This window comes from Miscanthus floridulus, chromosome 6 (genome assembly GCF_019320115.1).
Source record: "Miscanthus floridulus cultivar M001 chromosome 6, ASM1932011v1, whole genome shotgun sequence".
Lineage (NCBI taxonomy): Eukaryota > Viridiplantae > Streptophyta > Magnoliopsida > Poales > Poaceae > Miscanthus > Miscanthus floridulus.
In genome coordinates this window covers 22,527,258-22,549,169 of record NC_089585.1, presented here as the reverse complement: position 1 = coordinate 22,549,169, position 21,912 = coordinate 22,527,258, and the positions used below count along the sequence as shown (strand labels likewise).

The 21,912-nt window shown below is 48.5% G+C and overlaps 2 protein-coding genes across 2 annotated transcripts; both read left to right on the top strand.

Moving 5' to 3' along the window:
- Positions 1-2,206: 2,206 nt before the first annotated feature.
- On the top strand, positions 2,207-7,626 carry LOC136461859 (alpha-xylosidase 1-like). The gene is made up of 3 exons (XM_066461188.1): positions 2,207-2,665; positions 3,162-3,820; positions 5,507-7,626. Exons 1-3 carry the CDS (start codon positions 2,430-2,432, stop codon positions 7,393-7,395), a joined length of 2,784 nt encoding a protein of 927 aa, XP_066317285.1. The 5' UTR covers positions 2,207-2,429; the 3' UTR covers positions 7,396-7,626.
- Positions 7,627-19,023: 11,397 nt separating this feature from the next.
- LOC136460340 (uncharacterized) lies at positions 19,024-19,386 on the top strand. Its single transcript, XM_066460078.1, has one exon. The coding sequence runs from the start codon at positions 19,024-19,026 to the stop codon at positions 19,384-19,386; it is 363 nt and encodes a 120-aa protein (XP_066316175.1).
- The last annotated feature ends 2,526 nt before the right edge of the window (positions 19,387-21,912 follow it).

Below are 21,912 nucleotides of genomic sequence, written 5' to 3'. Positions count from 1 at the left end.
CTAGTTTTTTTATCCCCATGTTGTTGTGTCCCGTGAGATAATATACTTCATCCTTTAGTTTTTCTATTTTTTTCTCCCCTCTTGTTGTGTCCCATGAGACCTCATGTGTCTTTTTTTTTGAATTTTTATACCCTCTAGATATTATAATTATAAATAATAGATTTCATCCTGTATTTTACAAAATTCATCCCATCTTGTTGTGTCCTATGAGATTCGCCATGAAATGGAATGAAAATTGATAGCTATGTATGGCATGGAAATTGATAGCTATGTATAGTGTCATGTCCACTTTACAAAGTCTGCACTCCAACACTAGTTGTGCATCAGGAAGATTCGGCAAATAAGTTGTTAAAGTGTGGTTCGCAGTTCGTCCAACATTAGTATTAGAAGATAACATATCATGTCAGTTTTTTATGGAATTTAATAGATATGGTTTACCAAATTGGAAATGGTTTTATCAAATTGCATAAGAAAAAAAATTGTGGCATACCCTGTGTTAAAATCCTAGGTCCGCCACTGGCACGAGCAGGGGATCGGGTGGTGCGGGCAACGTTCGGTGGTGCGGGCCCCGTGTGGGCACACAAAACAGAGTGCAGGCGCGGACGTCCAGGGCTAGCACTTTCGTTTAGCAACAAATACAACAACAAATACACTACATACAATTAATTAGACAGCGGCAACAAAGCAAATTGGGTCAACTTTGATTATTTTTAACTTGAAAAACTAGGTATATGCAATTGAGATAATGACCAGAATGAATAAAAAGTTAATACTAATCAAGAATTCAGGGGCCTGTGCAAGTGCTCGCCTTGCACTCTCTCCTAGGGAAGACTCTGTGTGTTGTTAGGGCGGCACTGGGGAGAAAAGCCCCACCTCCGTGTCTTGCCATCGTTGAATGTTGGCAACGGCGACACCTTTTGCATTGGGTTCTTGTTGGAGGTATTGTTATAAACACTTCTCGCCCTTTCGGTTCTTGCCTTGCAAATCCACAAAGTCTTGATTTCTGGTTTGCGATGACAGCACCTTCGGACGTCATACCTCTTGGTTGTTGGCGCAAAGGTGATTGTTTTAAGAGTATAAAATTGTTGGAAGATGCTCTTTAATGTTAGTATTGAACACTACTCAACATTGTCTTTGAAGTTTTGGCAATTAATAGTGATACAATCATTGTGACTAACATGTGTTTTGCAGATACATTATAAGTTAGGTCACGATGATGATTGATTAATAGGCGATCAATAGTTTTCATGTCCCTATTGGTGGATTTCATTTCGGTTTTTAAAGGATGGTCGACAAGGTTTAGGACAAACTAGTTCTAAGTGTCATTTGGTATTGAGAGACACTTAGAGTAGTTTAGGACTTTGTGTTTTTCTTTTATGTATTATAAAGAGGGTATAGATTAGTAGTGTGACCTATGTGAGCTAGAAGTATGGTGCACATTTATCAAACTTAACACTAAGTAGCTATGAAGAATTCCAAAAATTATTTGGAAGCAAGGTCATTCTCAAACGTGTTTGACATGGACCTCCGGAGCCTAGCAACAAGCTTGTTACTCCTTGTGTCCCAAAATAACTACTATAGAAAATAATATTCATATTTGTGCTTCTAAATAGTTTATTATAAAAGATATATCATGATCAATTTAATGGTATTTATGGTGCATCATAAATATTAGTATTTTTATTAACATCAATATTTGTATCTCTAAATAAATTTATTATAATATATATATAGAACTATTGTTATGTAGCTGGCCATAGAACAACTTATTCTGTGGCACTTTGAGTTACGATAATTACTATTTTAATTTACGAGATTACAGTAACTCCTTACTAAGTGATTTACTATAATATTATGATAAATATCACCGTGAGTTATAGTAACACGAGTATCGTAAATGCATATTCATGTTATCGTAAATTGGTACAAACATTATCGTAAATCAACGTGGCTATAGAATAAGTTATTCTATGATCAGCTGTAAAATAGTTTTACCCTATATATATATATATCATGATTAATCACTGGTTATCATACATCATAAACAAGAAGCGCTACGTTGTGGACGCCCCTAAGCAGAAGCTGACATTCGGTTCTCTGCAAATCAGCTGGGTCCACTTGTCAGTGATCGATGTATGGGCTGGGCACAGAGTCTATAATAAAGGAGGAAAAGGTTCGGTCATCGCCTCATCGGTATCCACTGGACATGCCACTCAACACAGCTGCCACTGCTCACTCCCCGCCATTACTCTTATTCACTACCACAGGAGCACGAGCACCTCTCTCTCTCTCTAGGCATCTCCTCCTCACTGTCTTGCATTTCATAGTTCACAGTTCACGCTGCAGGGCAGTGGCCATAGAGTAGCTGTACAAACTTACAAAGGGAAGCTCGTGAGGGAGTGAGGAAAAAACCAACTGAGCACAACGAAATGCTGTCATTTTCTCGCCCGGCCATCCTCTCCTACCTACTGTGGTGCCTTCTATTTCTCACCTTGGCAAGCAGCCATGGCGCGGTCGGCACAGCAGAGCCGAAGGTTGGGTTCGGGTACAAGCTGGTGTCCCTTGTTCAGCTGCCCAACGGGGGAGGCCTTGTGGGTTACCTGCAGGTGAAGCAGCGCACCTCCACTTACGGTCCTGACATCCCTCGCCTCAGGCTCTTTGTTAAGTAAGAACTTGCTTCTCCTCGCCAAGCAGCAAATCAGTAGCTCCTGTTCTTCGTTTTTCCTTTCCCGCGGTTGTTCTAGTCTGAAGTGTTGACACACATCCCTGTAGTACTTTCGAGGAGAATGTTGGTTGCTGTAATAATCAATTGCTTAAATCCTTCAAGGCAAATCCATTTTGATTTACGGCTAGTAGAGCAGAAGGAATTATTCAGGAACATTTTAAGATTGAACTGCAATCAATAGTGTTCCATTCTTCCCCCGAGGCCTGAGGTCACGTTTTAATGGTTGACAATGAGTTCATCTGCATAGGGTCCCAAGTATGACCATGAGGTCGATATTTTACTGATTTTACAGCGAATGTTCACCTGCATAGACTCCAAACCATGATTTTCCCAAGTATTCTAAGACTTTCCAATCACAAGCTCAGAGTATGCCTCAACTTTGCGATGGCTTAAAAAATTACCTGAGGTCATCTTCTAATGGTGAAATGCTATGCAGGCACGAGACCAGGGACAGGGTGCGCGTGCAGATCACCGATGCAGATGAGCAGAGGTGGGAGGTCCCCTACAACCTGCTCCCAAGGGAGCCAGCCCCACCCGTGACCGGCGGCAAGGTCACGGACGGCCCCTTCACGGGCGCCGAGTACCCCGGCGAGGAGCTGGTGTTCACCTATGGCCGCGACCCGTTCTGGTTCGCGGTGCACCGCCGGTCCACCGGGCAGCCGCTGTTCAACACCAGCGCCGGCGCGCTGGTGTTCAAGGACCAGTACCTGGAGGTGTCCACGGCGCTGCCCAAGGACGCCGCCCTGTACGGGCTCGGCGAGAACACGCAGCCGGGGGGCATCCGACTGCGGCCCAACGACCCCTACACCATCTACACCACGGACATCTCCGCCATCAACCTCAACACCGACCTCTACGGCTCGCACCCGGTGTACATGGACCTCCGGAATCTGGGCGGCCGCGGCGTCGCGCACGCCGTGCTGCTGCTCAACAGCAATGGCATGGACGTGTTCTACAGGGGGACATCGCTGACCTACAAGGTCATCGGAGGTCTTCTCGACTTCTACTTCTTCGCGGGGCCGACGCCGTTGGCCATCGTGGATCAGTACACGTCGATGATCGGCCGTCCTGCGCCCATGCCATACTGGGCATTTGGTAAGGACTGTTTTGCTCAGAGTGTATTTATTTCATTTTTTGTGCTGCCCTTTACTCATTGTCAGATTAGGAGGATACATCATTTGCTTAAGTTATGGTTTGCTAAATTCCTGATTGGCACAATCATTTGGTTAAGCAAAACATACTGCCAGATCGAGATTGACTGAAAACATTTAGTTTTATCTGATGCCATGGATGGATACTTAATTGTTGCCTGATTAGTTTGATCCTTTCGATCATATATTTTATCTGATGCCATGACTAGCTAACTTTCAGGTTCACTTATGAGATGTAGCCTTCTCTGACTCCATGGATGCCATACTCTGGCACACACTAATGTAGATATTTGGTGACAGATAGGGCAGTTTATTTGCTGTATCAGGTGTCACTACTCACTAGACAGTGATAAGCATGCCGGCGCTATATTAACTAGTTCTCAATCGCATCATGTGAACTCTTTGCTCAAAAAATAAAGTCGAGTCTCTTTGTTATAAAACAGAATACTCCCATGTCATGGACATCATGGCATAATCCAGTATACTACCTTTCAGTTTACCAGTATTGCAATATCCCCTTAAAGCAGAATGTGACTGGTTTAGTTCTGTGCAAAGTAAATGCTAAGGATATGCATGCACTGCGCAGACTGCTAGCAGATGGAACAGCTTGATCTGAAGTTCAGAAATCTGAGAAAAACGTTATGCATCAATTGGTTTTTTCTCATACAGCATGTTCAGCGCTGCTGCTTTTGCTGATTATTTTCTTTCAGTACATGAAACTACATCAAATGTGCATGCTCTTTGTTCTGAATAACATAGTCTACAATTTATGAACTATTTTGCTACAAACATTCATTGCTTCCAGAGTGACTAATGCAATGGATGAAGCATTGTCACCCTGGCACCCATTGATTGAATACCGGGGGAGACGGTGGTAAGCGTACAATGTGTCTTACTCCCAGTAGATTAGTATTCCACTGATGTGTGAAATTCCTTCCATCAGAAAAAAATGCAGTTTGCTTGGTCTTCCTACCAAATAAAATACTGAAACTTTTTTTCACTAGTGTTTGTAGGCTTGTACATCATGATGATTACAAAATCTAGCATATTGATGTGCCTTGCTGGAAGCCTGGGAACTGGAATTTACTTTTGTTCTTTAGGAAATTGCAAGTCTATCTCTGTATCAACTATCAAACATATAACTTCCCAAATGCAGCTTCCCATTACAAGATAGTGTGTCAGTTTCACCCGCTAGTGAGGCCATGTTACCTACAAGGATAAGGCCTTCCATGTGCTCTGTACTGATCTTGCCCCAATTCATGGACCACCATGAAAATTGATGATCAGAACCCTGAGAAATAACTCACACTACAATCAATTTTGCCAATGCACATGCGCGTATTGAATTTCTTGCCGTACTTGTTGACCAGTTACTATTACCATTTTCTTCTTTTGTGAGTACAATAGAGTTGAAGTGTGAAAGTGAATGTGATTCACGGATGCAATTCATGAACAATTTTGCTTTTCCCATTCCAATTTTAGACAATGCATTATTTCCATTTCCTGTATGAAATAGTATGTAGCTGCTTTATCAAGAAACTGAAACTTGCTGCCTGCATGCTACTATGCATAAATTCTTGTACCGTGAAATTCTTCAACTCTCTGAGTACTCCATGTGCTTGTCTTTCAGGGTTCCACCAATGTAGGTGGGGGTACAAGAACCTTTCAGTGGTAGAGGGCGTTGTGGAGGGTTATCGGAATGCCCAGATACCGCTGGACGTGATCTGGAATGATGATGACCACATGGATGCCGCTAAAGACTTCACACTTGACCCGGTCAACTATCCACGCCCCAAACTGCTGGCATTCCTTGACAAGATCCATGCACAAGGGATGAAGTACATTGTCCTCATCGACCCTGGCATTGCTGTGAACAACTCCTATGGCGTCTACCAGCGTGGCATGGAACGTGACATCTTCATCAAACTGGATGGGGAGCCATACCTCGCCCAGGTGTGGCCTGGACCTGTCTATTTCCCAGACTTTCTCAACCCGAATGGTGTGTCATGGTGGATTGATGAGGTGCGGAGGTTTCATGATTTGGTACCAGTGGATGGGCTCTGGATTGACATGAACGAGGCCTCCAACTTCTGCACGGGCAAGTGCACAATCCCAAAGACGCACCAGTGCCCTATTCCTGACTCGAAGACGCCATGGGTCTGTTGTTTGGATTGCAAGAACCTTACAAACACAAGATGGGATGAGCCGCCATACAAGATCAATGCCTCTGGGCAGACTGCTCGTCTCGGCTTCAACACCATTGCAACCAGTGCTACACACTACAACGGCATCCTGGAGTACAATGCACACAGTCTGTATGGCTTCTCGCAGGCCATTGCCACGCATACGGCGCTGCAAGGGCTCCAGGGGAAGAGGCCGTTCATTCTGACCCGCTCCACGTTCGTCGGGTCGGGGGCGTATGCCGCGCACTGGACCGGCGACAACAAGGGCACATGGGAAAATCTCCGTTATTCGATCTCGACGATGCTCAACTTTGGCATCTTCGGCATGCCGATGGTTGGCTCTGACATCTGTGGCTTCTACCCGTCGCCGACTGAGGAGCTGTGCAACAGGTGGATTGAGCTCGGGGCCTTCTACCCTTTCTCCAGGGACCATGCCAACTTCGCGTCACCGAGGCAGGAGCTCTACGTCTGGGAGTCCGTGGCGAAGTCGGCGCAGAACGCGCTTGGCATGCGGTACAAGCTGCTCCCCTACCTGTACACACTCAACTATCAGGCGCACCTGACCGGGGCCCCCGTGGCGCGGCCGGTGTTCTTCTCCTTCCCTGACTTCACGCCGTGCTACGGGCTGAGCACGCAGTTCCTGCTCGGCGCCAGCGTCATGGTGTCCCCGGTCCTCGAGCAGGGCGCCACTTCAGTGAGCGCCATGTTCCCACCGGGCACCTGGTACAACCTGTTCGACATGAAGAAGGTGGTGGTGTCCAAGAGCGGCGCCCCAGTGAAGCTGGACGCGCCGCTGAACGAGATCAACGTGCACGTGTACCAGAACACGATCCTGCCGATGCAGCGCGGCGGGTTCGTCTCCAAGGACGCCCGGGCGACGCCCTTCACAGTCGTGATCGCGTTCCCGTTCGGCGCGACGCAGGCGGACGCGGAGGGCGCGGTGTACGTGGACGACGACGAGCGGCCGGAGATGGTGCTCGCGGAAGGGCAGGCGACGTACGTGCGGTTCCATGCGAGCGTGCGCGGCAAGGCCGTGACGGTGCGGTCGGAGGTGCTGATGGGAAGCTACAGCCTGCACAAGGGGCTGGTCATCGAGAAGCTGTCGGTGTTGGGTCTGGAGGGCACCGGCAAGGACCTCGCCATCCAGGTGGACGGCGCGGATGCCACCGCAGTCGCGACGTCGAGCCCTTGCTTCACGGCAGGTAGCAACGCGACGCTGCAAGGGGAAGAAAGCGTGGAGGATAGCAAGAATGGTGTCATGGTGGAGGTCGGCGGGCTGGCATTGCCGCTGGGGAAGAGCTTCACCATGACCTGGAACATGCGGATCGAAGCTTAGGTCAAGTGGTGATGTGCTACCATCTTCATTAATTCGCTTAAGCCGTGTTCTATTTCTGATTTAGATGGTGGTAGATCTAGATCCTGCCATGCTGCTGTGCAGTCAGAAACTCAAAATCCAGATTCTGAAAATCTGTCATCTGGAGGGTGCTCTGCGCAAGGAGCAGAGTACAGAGTGAATCTTCCTCATTTAAGCATTGCTGCAATAAAAGATTGAATCTTTAGCGTTTTACTAATATGATGAATGAACACGTAACGAAATGAGATGGAACAATCTTGGCCTGGAGTGATCGTTGTCGCGAGAAATGTTTTTGACATTTAAGTTTACTTATTATTATCACAGTCTTCCTCAAGTCTTTTCACTCTGTAGTTTCTTTCCTTTTATTTTCCCCCTAAAAAAGCTGAGATGTCTCTGGCTCAATGTATCACTGTAGGCTTAACGGGAAAGCACTTTCTGGCTTGCTTCCTTCTTTTTCTTTGTTTTGATGAGAGGCAGTTCTGACGGAGTTTAATGTTTATCTTTGTTATTTTGAAGAATAATGTTTTTTAGGAGAAGAAAAAAACTTTATTGAGCTTCATAAGAAATACAAACGCCATTCAACAGGGATATAAACTAAACATGTCTAATAAGTTCATCATAGACACTACTTTTTTTATGACTAAACATGTCTACCAAGTTCATAAGAAATACAAATGCCATTCTAGCTAAGACATGGGCATCAAAATTTGATTGCTTCCCTTCATAAACAAAATCAATGAAACTTAAATCGCGTGATCTAGCTCTAATTTCCTGAACATTATGTCCATAAGAGCTCATGTTCCCTTCCCCAATGCTCTGCATTGTCACACGATAGTCTAAAATTTTGAAGGACTAGATCACTAGCAAGCGCTAGGCCTTCTATGCAAGGAATTGCCACCACCATGTCAGGTTCGAAACGGCCCTCCAACACCACGGCCGAGGCACCCAGGAACTTTCGCACAGCATCTCTTGCGACCGCTGCTGTAGCGACGACTCCCAAATTCTTAGCCAAACAGCGTCAGTATTCATCTTCGTCAAATCGATCGGTGGTGGGATCCACCAAACTAGGCTTTCATGTGCTTCAGGCCGCGCCCTCTCTTGTGACTTCACGAGCTCAAGGCTCGCCACAAAATTAGAAACAAACTGGAGCATCGAGAGCATGCTTTGATGTACAGCTTTCCTCCTTGTATACCAAATTGCCCACAAGGTAACAATTACCCGGACCAGTTCCTCGTGTCGCAAGGACTTTATCATCACTACCAGCCAACCCTTCGCATCTTGTTCCTTAATTTGAGAAAGGGACTCAGTAATGTCCTCTTTCTCCAAAGCCCAAATACAACATGCCATGGTGTACTCAAGTAACAAGCGTCTCCATGAGTCCTCCGCTCTACATATCTGGCAAGTGCTATGATGTGCCATGTTCCTGTGATATCCTATGATGGGAGAGAACATCTGGCGAGCCTCCACAGAAACACATGCACTTTAGATGGTACCTTGATCCCTCACGAAGTAGACCACTCCTCAGTTGCTTGTCAGTTCGAGGCGCCTGCGTTCCCTGCTATGAACTTGCAGTATATAATTGGTTCACGTCAATCCTGGGCCAATGCCAAACACAGGCCCATTCACGAAGGCTGATGCGCTACTCTCATTACGACCTGCATGCAAAATTGCAAATGCAATGTGCATTACCGATTTCCTTGTGCACTCAGCGGGCCAGCGGGGTACGAGGGCAGGCATCAGTGTGGAAACACCACTTGTGCCACCTGAATTCAAGTTTCCCGTACAGATTCAGTCGTTCACGCACGATACTTGCAAGCGGTACCTAGGAGTCGAGTTTGCCGTGGACATGTAACCCTGAACACACCGATGACTGATTAGAAGTGTGTACGCCTCGATACTCCGACGAGTGCACACGTGATACTTGTGTTCGATTCCTTGAAGAAATAGTGAAAATCCCGTTTGCCCAAGGCTCTGTTTGTTTCACTCAAACGGTTCAAACGGATGGTGTCCAAGTCTCGCCAGAGCACCTGCCGGCGCACGAGTAGTGCCTAGTTTAGTTCCTGCCCCTAAATTTTAGTCTCTATTCCGTCCGATGTTTGACATATGTATGGAGTATTAAATATAGACTAAAAATAACTAATTATACAGATTACGACTAATTTGCGAGGCGAATTTTCTAAGCCTAATCAGTCTATGATTTGATAATGTGGTGCTATAATAAATCTACAGTAAACATGTGCTATTGACGAATTAATTAGAATTAATAAATTCATCTCATGGATTACTAAGAACTTATGTAATTTATTTTATTATTAATATCAGAATACTCCCCATGGTGCAATGTGAGACTCGGTGTGACATTTGTAAAATTTAGCCGTGGATTTAAACACCGACTAACTCACGATGGAAAAGCGAAACTCGCGTATGCCCCGACTGCTAGTGATACTCTGACACAGAAATTTTGTTTTGATATTAAAGTCCCCTTTGACATGGCTCATCCAAAACAGTTTCACTGGTGAAGCCAAAGTCGATGAAATCAGAAAAACTGACTTTTTCTGATTTCTAGTTCATTTTAATCTCAGCCCTTGTTTAGTTCAATCCAACTTCCAAAAAGTTGCTACAGTACCTATCATATCGAATGTTTGCGGCCCATGTATGGAGCATTAAATGTAGACGAAAAGAAAAACTAATTGCACAGTTTGGTGGAAAATTACGAGACGAACGTTTTGAGCCTAATTGGTCCATATTTGAACACTATTTGCCAAATAAAAACGAACATGCTACAATACCTAAAATCCAAAATCCTGAAACCTGAAACTAAACAAGGGCTCAGCTTACAACACGCTACGATACCTCAATTTACGTAAAATAAACCGACGTAAGCCTCGCCCCCTAAACGTTCAACGACAGCGAGAGGTTGCCCTCCTTCTCGTGTGGCGGGACGTGGTGCTCCGCGCCGAACGATAACCCACAGGCCACAGCGCGCGCCGCTCCGTCACGTCACGTCACGCTCAGCCTCGCGGCGCGGCGCCAAACGGAACCGAGCCGGGTACGGGCACGGCCCCCGAGGGCTGGGCGGGTCAGAATCGTCGCGCGGCACGCGACGGGGACAGGCCAGATCGCACCCGGTGTGCCGGGCGGTCCGCACCTTTTCGTGGCGCTCGAGGCGCCGATTCCGCCTACGAGGCGCACGGGCCGGGCGATGCCGACGCAGCACGGACGGCCTTGGCCACTCCTCGTCGCGACGTGGGCAGTCCGTTTCGCTTCTGCTACGGGCCTCCGGCCTCCGGGCCTCGGGCCCTCTTCAACCGTGCTCGGTGTCTTCTGCTACGGAGTGGCCGGCTGCCCGCAGAAGAATTCGCCGCTGAACCGCGAGATGCAAAAGAGGCCGACGAGAACCCACCATGCTCCCTGGGCGCGAGCGTGCACCCCGCTACGGCGCAGCGCACAGCGCAGGGCCGTCCAGAAACGCGCCGAAAAGGCATCATCACGCGCAGAATCCGTGCAGTTCTCTGCCTTACCTCTGCGGCGAAACCCCTTTGCCACAGTTACGTCGCGTGGGCGGTGGGTCCTCCTCCCCTACACGAGGCCGAATTTTTTTATTTTTTTGCCTGTTTTTTCAAAGCTATTCACAAATGTCTCTAAAGGTGGTCCCGTTCAGCTTACTCCATATTCGATTTGTTCGGCTTGTTTTTTTAGCCGAAACAATATTTTTCTCTTACAACAATTCAGCTGAAAAAGTATTTTTCAGTCAGTTTCAACCAAGATTCAGACCAGCGAACGGAGCCGGTATGCCTTCAAACTCTGGACCCTTAACTCGGCGTTGTCATTGGTGGTGCCAGGGTTACACGTCTCGGCGCCAGAGGTTTTAACCCCTATGTCGGGCCACGTTGGCGGCGTGGACGCTGACCTAGCAGGCAGCTCGGCGCCAAGCTTGGCACCGAAGATCTTAGCGCCAAAGATCCTGGCGTCGGGTGGTGTTTTAACCCGACGCCCAACCTTGCTGCCCTAGCCTTCTTCCTCTTCTTTCTCATTCCTCTTAGGTTTTTTCTCTCCCCACTTCGTCCTACCTCACGAATCGGCATAATGGACCTTGAAAACTTTGATTTGATCTATAGATCTTCGAGAGCAAGGTATCATCTCTTCCTCCTAGTTTTTTTTTCATATCGATTCGGTATATATTAGTCGGATTTTTTAACTTAAGAACCGTCATTACTTAGAGTTTCATTGAATTTTAATATTTATATTATACAATCGTAGGATGCCAAGGCGTAAAAAAGCTAACAAACCAAGATAGCCTCAGCGCACGTTGTTATGTTATAGGTTCATTGTTGTTGATCAAATGGGAAACCCTAGGTGTAGGATTTAATGTTAATTGTTTTCGATTCTTAGAACGAAAATGGCTAAATTGTAGTTATGGCCAGATGACCGAAAATGTCTTCGATCCATTGTCTCTGCCTAGTGGTGTTCCAGCATCCATGTGCTTTTGCGACGATCCTTGCAACGTAGCCAAATCCGATGAAGATGACACGTATAGGCAGAGGTATTGGATGTGTTTCAATTTTACGTTTGAGCCTACACTTCGTCAGCGCCGCATTAACAAGATGGTGATGAATTGATGTTGTGTAATAATTATTTTGTGTCATATGACATCTTGCATGATTTTTTTATTTTGTAACAATTGTATTTGTTGCAGACCCCTCCACCGCTCTATGATTTTGAGCAGTGGATCGACACTGAGATCGAGCCTGAAGACAAGGAATAGATGCAGAAATGTTGCGGTGGGAGGCAGAGGACAAGGAGATTATAGAGAAAGAGACGCAGAGAGGAGGCTATAGAAAAGAAGCACAAGGAAGAGGAGGAAAAGAGGCGTGTTGCTGCGTATAGGGAGGAGAGGGAGAAGAAGCTTGAGCGTGCACGCCAAGCGAAAGCAGCGATGGAGGAGAATCTCGGTGCCCTGAGAAAGGGAAAGTGGTCTCATTGCACTCAGTAGTCTCCATTACTTGCTAATTCTATGGTTTATTCATGAACAATGTTGTCTACTGTTGGACTTTTCATTGTGTTGTCATGTAATGCACTTTAAGTATGAGCATGCTTAGATCATGTACTGTGTAATTTAGTTTGTTGGCACGTACTTTTAGTATTATTGTATTGTTTAATGTGTCATAGTATTGGGCTTTTCATTATGTAGTTGTTTTCATTATTTATGGTCATAATATTCAGTTTAATATTGCGGACGTAGTGAAATGTGATCACGTGCTGCAAACAAAACCTAACGAAGTAGGCATTATATAATTCAACACACACAACACATGAAATGACATATGAGAACATGTACCGAACTAGGGTACAGAGGTCCTGAACTAAACCTAGCATGCCTTAGGTAATTGAAGTGAACAACAAACACACGAAATAGAAATGTGAGAACATGTACCAAACAAGTGTACATAGCTCCTTCGACTAAACCTAACATGCCTTAGGTAATTAAACCAAACAACAAACAAATAGATGTGCCATGTGAATAAGATAGGGTCGTACTTTTAGTATTATTGTATTGTTTAATGTGTCATAGTATTGGGCTTTTCATTATGTAGTTGTTTTCATTATTTATGGTCATAATATTCAGTTTAATATTGCGGACGTAGTGAAATGTGATCACGTGCTGCAAACAAAACCTAACGAAGTAGGCATTATATAATTCAACACACACAACACATGAAATGACATATGAGAACATGTACCGAACTAGGGTACAGAGGTCCTGAACTAAACCTAGCATGCCTTAGGTAATTGAAGTGAACAACAAACACACGAAATAGAAATGTGAGAACATGTACCAAACAAGTGTACATAGCTCCTTCGACTAAACCTAACATGCCTTAGGTAATTAAACCAAACAACAAACAAATAGATGTGCCATGTGAATAAGATAGGGTCGTCCTAATAGTGTGGCCACATAGCAAATTGTGTTGCATCTTCTCCACAGTAGCCTCTTATTGTTGTTGGTGGTGGTGGTGGTGGGGGTGATGGTGGAGGCCCCTTGTTCTTGTGATTAGGGTAGGTGCAATATGGATCATTGCAGAGTGCCTCCTGTGAACTTGCACCATTGTTGTTGTCGTCGTCTTTGTCTTCCTTGTACCTGCTGCTAACTTCCCTTTATAGATCGAAGATTTGGTCCTATAGGTATGAAATGTCCTTGTGTGATTTTGGTAATTGAGTGACAACCCTAGGTGGACTAATTGTATTTATGTGAGATACATAGGTGATTATTTCATAGGTACATGTGTATGAGCAACATATGCCATGAAGGTTGAAATGGCTCGGAGATGTTGCAAAGCTCATACATGTGATGATGAAGGAGCTCATTGCACATGAGACATGACATTGAGTCATGTGATCAAGGTGGAGAAGATCAAGACATGCCTTAGCTTGATGGACCAGTTGCAAGCGTGAATGGTAAGTTGGAGGCTTTTGAGCGATGGACAGCGTGGCGGTGAAACTTAAGCAAGACTTGGTGCCGATGGACAAAGGCAACGGTGAAAAGCAAGTGAAGTAAAGATTGATGAACCAATATGATCACGTGATGATATGAAGTGGATTATATCATTGTTGATCATGTTGGTGCATGTGTTGCATCGACATTGGAGGAGATGGAATGGAATATGCAAGACAAATGTATAACCTAGGGCATTTCATTTCATCGGTCATAAGTGTGTAGAGAAGTTGATGACCGGGTTTATGATAGATGGTCATACTATCAAGAGGGGTAAACTTGTTTGCATATCGGTCATCTAGTGCTATTCAAGTTATCTAACTTTGCATCGTCGCTAGGATTGAGTGGCGTGGCAAGTTGAGTGGCTAATCCTTTAGAAAATATTTGTGAAAAGCTAACACATATACACATGTTGGTGTTAGCACATTTACAAAGAAGAAGAAGTTGGAGTTGAAAAAGAGTTAGTCACGCTGGCCATAGACTGACCGGACACGTTCGGTATGTGGCTCGGTACTGAATTGCAGAGAGCAACCGGACACGTCCGGTCACCAGTGAATCAGCGAAGTCGATGTTCAGTGAAACAGTTGATCGGACGCTAGGAGCATCCGGTCCGGAGTGACCGGACGCGTTCGGTTGGGCCTGGGTGCTTACTAAGCGTCCGGTCATTTTCTAACGACGCATCCGGTCAGCCCTGGGTGCTTACTCAGTGTCCAGTCATTTTCTAATGATGCGTCCAGTCAGCCCTAGGAGAGTACTGGACTTGACCGGACGCTGTGGCTCAACATCTGGTCGTTTTGAACAGCGCGTTTGATCGGATATGTCAGAGAGCCGCTAGAGGCTACGGCTAGTTTGAATGGGACACGTGGTGGGTCAGCTGTGACTAGACATAGGCGACTAGACACGTCTGATCACCACTGGACACGTCCAGTGCAAATGACCTATGCGTTCGGTCGTCCCAAAATTTGCCCAGTGAAGAGGTAACGGCTAGTTTAGCCCATGGGGCTGTAAATAGAAGGTGGTCTCGGCCATGGCTAGAGTTGAGCACCTCAGGGACTTTGTGTCCATGCTTGAGAGTGCTTGGGAGCCCTCCATCTCACATATGCTTGATAGTGATCATTCGATTGTGTGAGAGTGCGATTCTAGTGCGATTCTGTCGGGTTCATAAACCCAAGGTCCCTTGGGGATCGGCTTCCACGCCAAGGCTCGGCCCAAGAGTCTAAATACAACAGATCAGAAGGATGGCCTAGTCGTCGACTAGAAGGTCTATACCAAAAGGAGTGGCGCCCGCTCGTCGACCCCTTTGGCCCACCACTCCGATTGGAGCACTCGCTTTGGCCTCCAGCCGCCTCTGGACGCCCTCTCTGATCAGAAGGCCTAGCCCAAAGCGCTACTTCTAACTTCAACCCCGCGTCCCTTAGATCGGGCCTCGTAGGAACCGTGCTCACCGCTCTTCTCTGACCAGTGCACTCAGAGCCGACTAGAGCCATCCGACCGGGGACGCCCGCTCGGTAGGAACCAGGAGATGTGCGGAGAAAAGCAAGGCAAGGCTCGCAAGTCAAAACCACTGTACTAGGGACTGTACCCTGCTCAGAACAGTACACCACAACCACCCTGACACAAATAGTATTGTAGGCGTCGACATCTCCCTCTATAGTATTGTAGGTGCCGCTAAAAACTCCCATACGGTAAGACCCCCCCACGTGCCTCTAGGCATCGATAACATTATGGGCACCGGGATTTATCGTACTGGGTGAACGTGGTGAGACTCCTCACATGCATCTAGGCATCAAACAGTATTTGTAGGTACCGACGTCTACCGTCCCTAAAGAAGGCAGCACGACCTTCCACATGCATCTGACATTCTACAGTAACATCAAGAGTGTTGTAGGCGCTACCATTATCTTGTACCCACCGGTGTGGGCAACAAGGCTCGGTAACATATGCACCCTTTCCCTCTCACTTATAAAGCCGTCCCCTTCATCTATAAAAGGGGTGCGCTTCCTCCAACAAAAGGAGACCGATTCCAGTTGATCAGAGTTCCTTAGATCGATAGCTCACAACCATAGAACCCCAGGTTCGGACCTCAAGCACCTGCTTGAACACTTAGCTCATAGCAAAGTTCTTGTCACTCTCGGCCCTTCCGACCGGAGCCGGTCGGATCTCTTATACACCCCATCTTTCTCCTTCTCATTTGTAACCACACTGTAAACTTCGAGCACCTAGGCTCAGGAATAAAGTCACCGACTGACCCCGACTGGACGTAGGGCACGTTGCCTAAACCAGTATAAATCTTGTGTAATTAAGTGCTAAGCCACCTCTGATCACAACATACAGCAAAACTACAAATATTCACTGGTTAGTCACTTTTTTGTACCGACAGTTAGCGTCGTCTGTGGGGAAGACGTTGTACGTTCAACACTTTTTGGTGATTAGATGGCCCATTTTTCCGCCACTCCCATCGTGGCGAGCTCGGGCGATACGATCCGCTTCGGCTCATTGGAGTTTCCCGCACTCTCGCCCGCTGGGATGCGGGTTCCACCTATTTTGGAGCCATCCTAGGCCTTCCTCTTCGGAAGCCTGGACTTCGTCGCCGATCGACTCGACGTACTACACCTCCACGAGGAGGCTCGTGACCCAGCACCCATCGAAGGGACATCCTCCATCGACTCTAGGACGTGCGACTTCAACAACGTGGCATCCGCGCTTCATTCTAAGAAAACTCTCTGCTCAAACCCCACTATAAGTAATATGCGTACTGTTATTCGCGCTTTATTTACTATCTCTCACCGATAACCCAGAGGGAATGTACAATCCACACCACATACACTGTACGATCGGTTCCCCTACGACCTCGTGTCCTCCACGGATGCATACGCTTAGGGGCTCTGAATTCGTGGGAATGGCAAGCTACGTTCCTGCCGTTTCCCATGAACTCCCGGATGGCGAGGGCGAGAGCGATGGTTCCAGCATCGGTGACATGGCACCCTACCACCGTCTGTCCTAGGAGTGTGCTATGGTGGATGCTTTGGGACAGCCATCGGTGGTTGTGGAGTCTACGTAAACTCACACCCCTTCAGACCTGCGTGTGGGGGCCCTCGCATCTGCGCAATCACATGCCGAGGAATTACGACAACGACAGCAGAACCAGCCATCGCCTGTGTCGGCATAGTCGGTGCGACACGTTGCACCCCATGTGCATGGCCCGGCGGGTGGCACCCGGGGTCACGCTCGTTAGGTCCAACATGACATTATGAACGAGGGGAGCGATCTCCCACAATTCACCCGGGCCAGCCAGAACATCGCTGCTATGATAATGCTTCTGCGCGACGTTCCCGAGCCCGTCGACCCCCACGGGCGCGCAGTCTACCGGAACCTCCGGGTTCTGGTAGAAGCCACCACCGTCCAACAGGCGGAAAGCTCCACGTTGTGACTCCGACCAATGCCCTCTCTCCCCACCGGGGGAGCGGGGACGCGCCAGATGGGTCACTCGATCTGCTCGCCGCTACAACTGTCAGGCGCGGCTCGAGAAGCGGCAGTCGCGCCATGATCCAACCCGGCGCTCGCTCCACACAACTGCTGGTACATGAGCGGCTTGATCCGCACTAGGACGCTCGTAGCATCATCAGCAACTGGCATTGGGCTCGACACGATAGTGATCTCCACCAAACGACAGCAGCTGACATGGATCCTGGCCGAAAGGTCAAGGGGAGCGGTGAAATGCGCCCCAGGCGTGGTCACCGGCTTGACGACCGGAGCCCCAACCCTAAGGGCTTGGGGCCATGGGCCTTCAGCCGGCGCATCCGGAGAGCGCAATTCCTGTAGCGTTTCTGGCTGCCCGCCAACATCACCAATACACCGGGGAGACAAACCCAGGCATTTGGCTCGAAGACTTTCGACTCGCCTGGCGGACCGGAGGAGTGGATGATGACTATTTCATCATTCAATACCTTCCCATTTGCGTGGGGGAACATGTTCGGCATGGCTTGAATTCCTTCTGCATGATAGCATCCGTGACTGGACAGACCTCAAGAGGGTCTTCGTCAGAAATTTCCAGAGGATGTACGTCCGTCCGGGAAACTCCTACGACCTCAAGAGTTGTCAATAGGAGCCTAATGAGTCCCTGCGAGATTACATCCATAGGTTCTCCCAATGATGCAACTCCCTCCCTGATGTCATCGACGCAGACGTCATCAGCGTGTTCCTCTCTGGGACAAACTGCGAGTCCCTGATCCACAAGCTTGGCTACTTGAAACCCCAGACCACCCGCGACCTGCTCGACATCACCACCAACCATGCCTCTAGTGAGGAGGCAGTCAGAGTGGTCTTCAGTGGAGGCCGAGACATGGTCAAAGCCAAGCGCACAGACCCAGACGAAGGCCCCTCCATGCAGAGGGGCAAGAAAAACAAAAAAGATTGACGCTGGTCATCCAGCTCTGCGCTGGTCATCGTGACCGATCACACGGCCAAGCAGCCCCAATAGGGATTGCCTAACCACTTCAACAAACTCATGGATGGTCCATGCACCAACCATGCCTACCTTGTCAAGCACCTCTACAAGGAATGCGAGCTCCTCAAATGCTTCCTCCGATAGGCCAGTGAGCCAAAGGAGGGAGACGGCAAAGAGGCGGCAGCCAAGAAGGGGGGCGCAGCAGGCAAGGACGGAGATGACTTCCCTGAGCCTAAGGAGTGCATCATGATCTTCGGCAAATCTGACGCTGTCTGGTCCAAGCACCAGCACAAGATCCGCTATCGAGAGGCATGTGTCACCGAGACGGCTGTCCCCTCCTTCCTCAGCTAGTCGGAATCACCGATCTCCTTCGATCAGAGGGACCATCCCTCCTACATCGCGAGACCAGGATGCTACCCGCTCATTGTTGACCCCATCGTCCACAAAAAGCGCCTCACCAAGGTGCTAATGGATGGGGCAGCGGCCTCAACATCCTATACATCGACACCCTCGATGCCATGCGCATCCCCTAGTTGGAGCTCCGCCTGGTAGGCTCCCCCTTCCATAGGGTGTCCCGGGAGCGCAGCCATACTCGCTCGGATAGATCAATCTGCCCATCATGTTCGGTAGCCGAGCCAACTTCCGCTCGGAGGTCCTCACCTTTGAGGTCATGGACTTTCCGGGGTCCTACCACGCCATCTTGGGGCGGCCATGCTATGCAAAATTCATGGCAATCCCCAACTACACCTACCTCAAGTTGAAGATGTCGGGACCAAACAATGTCATCACCGTGAGTAGCGCCTTTTTGCATGCCTTCGTGTGCGACCGCGAGCACTACGAGCTCGCCATGGCGGTCGCCAACTCGTCTGAGCTCTCGTGGCTCGGGGAATTGTTGGCCCCAGTAGTCCCAGACTGCAACAAACCAACTTCATCAACGGCCTTCCGCCCACAAGAAGAAACCAAGGCGGTGGGGATTGACCCCACCAACCCAACCAAGATGGTTCGGATTAGGTCCCAGCTCCCGACCAAATAGGAATGCAAGCTCGTCGACTTCCTACGCGACAATCGTGATGTCTTTGCATGGCAGCCCTCTAACATGTCAGGGATACCGTAGGAGGTCGCCGAGCATGTGTTGTGCCTTATCCCAAGCTCAAAGCCTACCAAGCAGTGTCTGCGTCGCTTTGATGACGAGAGGCATAGGGCCATAGGTGAAGAAATCACCAAGCTCCTGGCAGCAGGATTCATCAGAGAGGTCTTCCACTCTGACAGGCTCACCAATCCCATCCTTGTTAGGAAAAAGATAGGAAAGTGGAGAATGTGCGTTGATTATACTAGACTCAACAAAGCATGTCTCAAGGATCACTTTCCTTTGCCGTGCATAGACCAGATAATCGACTCCACCTCAGGTTACGAGATCCTCTTCTTTTTGGATGCCTACTTAGGCTACCACTAGATCGCGATGAAAGAATCCAATCAGCTCACAACCTCGTTCATCACCCCATATGGTTTGTACTGCTACATGACCATGCCCTTTGACCTAAAGAACGTTGGTGCCACCTACTAAAGGTGCATGCAGCGCCGACCAAATTGAGACACCCGATCGGCCTGATCAGGCCGAACGACCGAAACCAACAATCGCTGACTGTGTTGATGACATAGTGGTCAAAATAGCTCAAGCTTATGACCTGATCACAAACTTGGCCGTGACATTCGTAAACCTCCAAAGGTTCAACATCAAGCTGAACCCCGAAAAATGTGTTTTTGGGGTTCCTGAAGGGGAAGCTGCTCGGATACATCATATCTGAGCGCGGCATCGAGGCCAACCCCAAAAAGATCATGGCCATCTAAAACATGGGCCCCATACGTAACATCAAGGGCATACAAAGGCTCACCGGCTATCCAGCTGCCCTGAGCCGCTTCATCTCCCGACTCGACGAACGGGGGATGCCACTCTACAAGCTCCTCAAAAGGACGGATGCCTTTGTCTAGACTGAGGAAGCCCAGCAGGCTCTCGAGAGCCTCAAAACATTCCTAACGTCAGCCCCAATTCTTGTCGCTCCCGAACGGGGAGAACCCCTCCTCCTTTATGTCGCAGTAAGTAACCATGTGGTGAGTGCCACCCTGGTTGTCGAAAGGGAGGAGCCAGGACACCAATTCAAGATACAGTGACCCATATACTTCATCGGAGAAGTACTTACCGACCCCAAGGTTCGATACCCCTAGGTGCAGAAACTCCTATACACCATGCTAATGGCAACCAGGAAACTCCTACACTACTTCACCGACCACAAAGTTATGGTCGTCACTTCGTACCCGCTCGGAGACATCGTCCGCAACCGCAATGCAGTGGGATAAATCTCTAAGTGGGCACTTGAACTCATGGGCCATGACATTAGGTTACCCCCTGCACCACCATTAAGTCTCAAGCTCTCATGGACTTTGTCGCCGAATGGACGGAGGTCTAGCCACCGACCCCGGACATCACCCACGAGTACTGGACAATGTACTTCGACGGGTCAGAAATGGCACCCAGCTCAGGAGCTAGAGTGGTTCTGATCTCCATAGATAGGAGTAGGCTCCGCTATGCCATCCGCCTCCACTTTTTGGCTTCAAACAACGCCATGGAATATGAGGCCCTTATCAATGGACTACGCATCGCCATTGAGCTCGGAGCTACGTGACTCTACATTCGCGGTGACTTGAAACTAGTCATTGATCAGGTCATGAAGGATTACTCTAGCAAAAGCCCCCTCATGACAGCATACTGCCAGGAGGTGCGCAAACTCAAGGACAAATTCTTGGGGATCGAGCTGCATCACGTCCCTCGAAGTGACAACGATGCCATCAATTTCCTCGCAAAACTGGCCGCCAGGTAGGATCCGTCCCTGAGTGGGGTCTTCATCAATGACATCCATGAGCCATCCGCCTGCATCTTCGAAAGTCTGATCCAGGCACACCCTGATGCCCGGCTAGCGCCTGGGGCCTCTGACCCCGACGCCCGGTCGGCGCTCGAGGGCTCCGACCCCAGCGTCAAGCCAGCACTCGGGGGCTCTGATCCCAGCACCTCTATGACGGCATCACCCACGAAAGTCACCGTGTTGGCACTCGATCAAAACAACTGGAGAGTACCATTGCTCATCTACCTCCTCGAGGGGGTTCTCCTGCCCAAAAGGACTGAAGCTCGATGGATCGCTCGACGCGCTAAGACCTTCGTCGCACTCGGTGATGAGCTCTACAAATGAAGCCCATCAGGGGTACTCATGAAGTGTATCCCCACCAACCAAGGGAGGCAGCTCCTCCTCAAGGTCCATGCTAGCATTTGCGAGCATCACGTGGCCCCAAGGTCGCTGGTTGGAAAAGCCTTCCACCAAGGTTTTTACTAGCCCACCACGCTACGAGATGTGGAGGAGGTCGTCCGTAGGTGTATGGGATGCGAGTTCTATGCTCGGCAAACCCATTTGCCGACACAAGAGCTCCAAACCATCCCCATCACCTGGCCGTTCATGATCTAGGGCCTCGACATGGTAGGACCCCTCAAAAAGGCCCTAGGTGGTTTCAC